At 43.4% G+C, this 6,233-nt stretch overlaps 1 protein-coding gene across 2 annotated transcripts in view; it reads right to left on the bottom strand.

The window, feature by feature from the left end:
* CAMSAP1 (calmodulin regulated spectrin associated protein 1) overlaps positions 1-2,597 on the bottom strand; it is a 40,006-nt gene extending 37,409 nt beyond the window's left edge. The window contains exon 1 of one of the 2 annotated variants that reach the window (XM_018563721.1): positions 2,435-2,597. In XM_018563721.1, the coding sequence (XP_018419223.1) occupies positions 2,435-2,597 (163 nt within the window). The remainder of the gene's footprint in view (positions 1-2,434) is intronic. The other variant, XM_018563722.1, reaches the window with a different exon arrangement.
* Positions 2,598-6,233: the final 3,636 nt, after the last annotated feature.

The following is a 6,233-nucleotide window of genomic DNA, read 5'->3' as shown; positions in this document are numbered from 1 at the left end:
GGCGGGGGGGGCGGCCCCTTCTTCGGGACGCAGAAGCGATCTGGCGACAGGTAAGTCGCCAGGATCGCTTCTGTTGTAAAGCCGACAGTCGGCTCTACAAGTTTAAACAGAGTCCCGGCGGCAAAAGTCACCGGGAGTCTGTTTAAAACAGCCCCGATGCAGGCGACGTACACTGTACGTCGTCAGTCACGAAGGGGTTAAATGTATTTTTAGGTAAGCATTTAAAAAGGAGAACTATGGGGTTAAGTATTTTCCCCATAGTTCTCCTTAGGTTAACGGGAGTACAACAAACTAGCGTCCTCCCGTCACCCTAGGCTCAGTATACTGCGAGCTGTAGCTCGCGGTATACTGAGACGCCGCAGCTAAAGCGAATCCCGACAATTGTGCTGGGATCCGCCCAGCTGCGTGACTGACAGCTGGCTCTGCCTATCTAGAGGCAGAGCCAGCTGTACCCGCCCCCTCCCCCGTCCGATCCACCAGTCAGCGCTGGCGGATCGGAGCGGGGAATCCAGCCCCTCCCCTGTCACGGCAGAGAGCCGTGAAAAGGATCGAGAGGTGAGCGAACGCCGGTATGTGTTCGCTCACCTCCCGATCTACTGAGCCGACCTGTGACAGTCTCATTGTCACAGGTCGGCTAGAACTATGAGGCGAGTGAAAAGCACTCACCTCATAGTTCTCCTTTAAGTACTTTAGTCCAAAAAAAAAGATTCTTCCCCAGCTATCATAGTGGGATTACTGGAACAAAACTGAATGTTGCTTTCCTGGGACCGGAAAAATTGGGGATATTTTCTACCTCAGGCTACATTCATACCTCTGGCATTTACACACATTTTATGTGCGCTTTATGCGAGTTATCATGGACTTTACAAAATATAGAAAGAGAACGTCTTACAGCAGTCTTTTCTTTCTTTCAAAGAGAGCAATGAGCCCAACAAATTGTCACATCCCCAAATAGGAGACTGAACCCTTGTGCCAACAAGGAGCATGCTGATAGAGGGAGAAAGTTAAGTGATAGAGAAATGAGCTCATCACTGTGCTGCTTTACTCTTCAGTCACAGGCTGGGGGAGGAACAAGACCTGTAAGTGTTACTTAATTTCAGAAGTTTCAAAGACAGGTGTTCAGCCATGCACAAATCTACAGTGCGTAATGGTAACAGGTTACAACGTGGGTCATAATGTGCATAACAATTGGCATGATGGTGTGAACTAGAGATGCACGGATACTGTTTTTTCGGTACCGAGAACCGATATTTTTTTTTCCAGTATTCGCCGATACCAAATACTGATACTGGAAGTCCCGTTAAGGAAGCCAGACGGCAAATGACCACTCACCCCCGCCTTCCCGATTAACAGGTAAGCCATTTCAAGGCTCCCTTATCACCAGGTGACGAGAAAGCATGGAGCTGGCTTTCTGGCCAATTAGCGTGTAATGACACGCGCCGTGTAATGATGCGTTGCCCGGCTTCCTGATTGGTTGCGAAGCTGGCCAAATCAGGAAGGTGACGAGGGAGCACGAAGCCAGCTTTCTGGCCAATTAGTGTGTAATGACACGCTGCCCGGCTTCCTGATTGGCCGAGAAGCCGGCTCCATGTTCCCTCTTCACAAGTGATAAGGGAGCATGGAGCCGGCTTCCCGGCCAATCAGGAAGCCGGGCAGCGTGTAATGACTTGCTGCCTGGTTTCCTGATACCGGAAGCTCAAGTATCGGGCTAGGCATCCGAGCATTTGGGCGAGTACTCACCCAAATACTGGGCATCGGCACCGATACTAGTATCGGTGCATCCCTAGTGTGAACATCGCTGCCTGCATTCTAAGCATCACCAATCCAACCTGTTTCTCTACTGTGATTATTTCTTCTGCGCCCCTGTAAAATTCTTGCATTGCTTGGTATAATGTGACTCCATGTATGGGAAGCACCCCATGTGACTCCATGTATGGGAAGCACCCCCATATGGAAGGAAGGGACCGTTCTTATGAGTGTCTGGCACAACACTGGACGAACCTCATTTCAGTCAGGATTTAGAGAAGTGTCACTGAATATTGACACCAACATTCTTTACAGCACAAAAAATGTCCAGTGCAGTATTAGTAACCAGTGAGACCGAACATACACTGGACCTTATACTGTTCTTGATGCCTATAGGAGATAGGTCAGATTCGTTCATACTGCACTAGAAAATAAAAGGAAGGAAGGAAGGATCAGACTGGTAGCTGTGATCAATGCAGATAGGATTTTCTTCACACACCTGTGCTGATGCCCACAATATTCAGGAGAAAGGCTGAGGTATGAGTCACCTCAAAAGTAAGGAAAATAATTCAACTGAATAGACTGGGAAAGTGACAAACACAAGGACAACAGACAATAAAGGAACACATGTGCATTTTCCACCACTGATATATGGCTTTACAGACAAAGACAAAAGAACAGATCTTACCAAGTCCATAAGCCTTTGCAAAAATCCACTGTAAATTCGCAGCAATTTTAGCCCTGAAGGAATCGTACATATCAAGCGGTACAACCTCCACTGTAGAGTCCACAAAGGAATCCATTTTTCTTCTGGTGCTTTCTTCAGAGGCAGAGACACCAATATCCACCATCTACAAAACAAAACAAGGAAGCCAATGAATTTGTATGCTCCAACATGAAGTTATTAGCTCACTGGATTTCTGACAGATCAACAGGTAATATTCTGTACTTGCAGCAATTTTAAGGGAAAAGATATTGGGAAATGTGAATGTGCCAACCATGGCTCCTCACATAGATAGTGAAGGAGTGAGCATAGCCGCCCTAGGACAGGATGTGTGTTATTTGTAGGATTACAGGTGAAAGGAAAAAAAATAGAGACCTTATTAAAGAAAACTAACTCAGCTATAACATCTAGGAAATGCAAAGCTGCAATGTATCATTTATTTGTTTTTGGGTTTAAATATACTAACTTCTAGAGTTGCAAACTTTTCATAATGTTGATTAGTCAAGGCTGCACAAATATGTGCTTATTACACTGACCTTACTCTCAGTACAAAGTACAAAGACTCTGGTCACCTCACTGCCTAGATTTCCTAGAGTCTAAACTAGAATATGGAACTTCACAGTAGCTGGAAGCTTTGTGGCAACATGTCTGATTGTGCACAGTGATGGCCAGATCTTACACATTCAGGTAGTCTGGACAGAATTTTTGGGGGGAACAAACACAAGCCAGATACAAACAGCAAAAACCTTAGAAAAAACTGTCTAATTGTATGCACATATATGACCACCTTAAGGTGCCCATACTCTGGTCGAATTTTGGCCGTTTTTTAAATGTACCGGACGAAATTCCCAGTGTGTGGGGCTGTCGGCTCCCTTTCAGTCGGCATTCCTCGATCAGCCGATCGAACGAGCTGATAAGTGATAAGTGATAAGTGTATGGCCAGCCTTAGTCACATTTGTTTTCTAAAAAGCTCTTCTGAAATGTTTGGATTGCAGGATGATGAACACTTACTGTTGCTTAGTCTTTAACCATCTATGCTGCCCCTTTATCATTGGCATTGACCAAGTTTGTTTCAAAAACTGCATTGTGTAGAGAATGAAAAAAAGTAGGTGCTAGGCCTGGTTACGATGGCCCCCGTGCAATAGATTTAAAGTGAATAAAAGTAGTAGTAGTAGTAGTAGTAGTAGTAGTAGTAGTAAAGGCAACACATAATGAACGCACCAAATGCTTCCAATACCTAAGCTGTTGCTCTCATATTAGTCATTCATAAAAATTGACTTTTCCTTCTGTTTAAATGCAATCACATAACTGATAACCTCCATCTCGGTCCCCTGTATAATGAGCAGTCGGCAGAGCTGTCTCTGTGGACTGATGTCACTATAAAACAGTGACATTGTCACGTCAGGCTCCTTTTCCCAAATTCATACCAGCGCACGTGCATTATAAACGTGGTCAAAGCTCAGAATATTTGAGCATGTGCAACAGACAAAAAGATCCGAGTGGCAGAGTTTGGAATTGAATAATGAAGCGCCGATAATCAGCCGAGTAGCAGTATCGGCCTAGCACAGGAAAACAATTTGCCTGGAGAGACAATTAAAAAAAAAAATAGTCATAACAGGTTTCGCCAAGACTACAAGATAATGATAAAAACTGTTCACATCTGTCACACTGATGTCTTCCTCATCTTATGTTGCCCTTGGTTCACTACCATATGACGATACTAATTGACCCATCTCTGTCTTGATCCTCTGCTAGATACGAATTGCTATCACTGCTTATGGAACTATTGAATGCATCTTAACATATTGCGACTAACCTTGAAGTCCTTACAGGACCCTAACTATACTTCTCTGCAAGTCAAGGTGGCACTGGCTTTATCATATGTGGACTTCTTTTATATATGTGTTTCTTGTTATATAAAACTGTTCAATAAACATTAAAAAAAAAGTCAGGTAGAGTAACTAACTGCAATTCTATCTTTCCAGGGTTGAATTTGGATACTTTAAGCATCTAACAGTAACACAAAGCTCAGAATAGCACAGCCAGAGCTGCTAGGCCTACACAACCATAAATTATCTTTTACAGTACTAAAAAGCAATCTGAACTGCACTGGTGATGAATTAACTCATTCATTAAACTGCACAAAAAAGGAAAATTAGAAAGCCGGAGATCAGCATGGAGTCTAAATCCTTTGTTACTGGGGTACCCGGTTCAGAGATCACATAAAACAAAAGAAGATGCAAAACACATGCCTGATGACTTCACATAAAAAGACTAGTAGATGCTTTCCAAAAATCTGCTCCCATTTTTAATACCCTAAAATTCTGATCTGTAAACCAGCCTATTGTAGCTAAAGGCTTCTAGTGTGAGGTAATGTGTGTGTTTTGGGAGCCAAGAACCGATTTTCCAGACATCAAAAAAATACAAAGGCAGCTGCTGACAGGGCCAAATCAGACAATCCCCAGCCGAGCACCGCGGCCTACAACTTGCACAGTGTATCCTCCTGCCTTCCATCCCTGCCGAGCCTACAGGCCCCACCTTAACGTGAAGTCTGATTCATCTTCGGCTTCCTGACAACACAACCCAGCTAAATCTTCCATCTTTATGCTTTCATTTTACGTTACAATTGTAGTTAGGACACACCTTATTTGAGATTTCTACACACTACATGCAAAGAATGCCACATAATCAACTGCTTAATAAAGATATTTCTTGGGGATCCCAACCTGTGTTTGTTCTATCGGGGGGGACTTACAATCAACCATAAACCAAAGTCTGTACAAGATAAAATACACAAACTTTCCATAGGTGAAAATACTAGGGTCTCTGTAAGCTCCCTGATGCCACAAAGAATCAGACTATATCAGTCTGAACAATAGAGCAATGTCACATGTTTCAATGTTTCCTAAACAATGCCTTCAGAAAGAAGTTCTACAATGGGATGGTGACTGGTGGAAGATGACCCCGTGTACTCCTACAGTACATTTTATTGTACAGTCCCCACAACAGAAGACGTAAGTGGAATTACCTGAACAATTACATATAACATGACTTAATAGTTTTATACATGACCAGCCTAACACACGCACACTGTACAAGTAAACACTACAGAATGTATGGCATACACCTGTGTATAAATGCTTTAACGTCTTTACCCCACTTCCTGCAAGAGTTCTATTTACATGTACACTCTCCCTGCTGATTAATTGACAGATGTCCCTGCCCTATACACACCCACCATTCATTCCATCTGGGATCCCATACGCCACTGACTACACTACCGTGTTTCCCCGAAAGTAAGACCTAGCACTATCTTCAGGGATTTCTGTAATATAAGACCTACCCCGAAAATAAGACCTAGTTCGGTGGTAGGTCTTATATTACAGAAATCCGCTAGGTCTTACTTTCGGGGTAGCTGCACATAAACTGTGTAAAAACCAGCCGCAGCTCCCGCCCACACGCCCGCAGCTCACGCACGCGAATTTTGGGGCTCACAAGATCTGGCAGTGCCTAGCATTCAAGTGCTTATCATAGTCTTCCACTACAGGTGACCAGTGGGCAATAATGCAGCAGCAGAAGAAGATGCTACAGGACAAATCATCCATACAACATCTATTTGTTGCAAAGAATAAGCATGCAGTTAAAATGAAAAGATATTTATTATTATATCCCATTATCAATATTATAATATCCTCCCTATCACATCCTTTTTAGTGTGCAGTACAAGTATAAACTGTTGTTGACTATGTATGATATTGCTGGA

This window comes from Nanorana parkeri, unplaced genomic scaffold (genome assembly GCF_000935625.1).
Source record: "Nanorana parkeri isolate BGI_ZX_2015 unplaced genomic scaffold, ASM93562v1 scaffold689, whole genome shotgun sequence".
NCBI classification, from domain to species: domain Eukaryota; kingdom Metazoa; phylum Chordata; class Amphibia; order Anura; family Dicroglossidae; genus Nanorana; species Nanorana parkeri.
The sequence above is the reverse complement of the archived record's forward strand: the minus strand, read 5'-3'. Positions and strand labels throughout refer to the sequence as shown.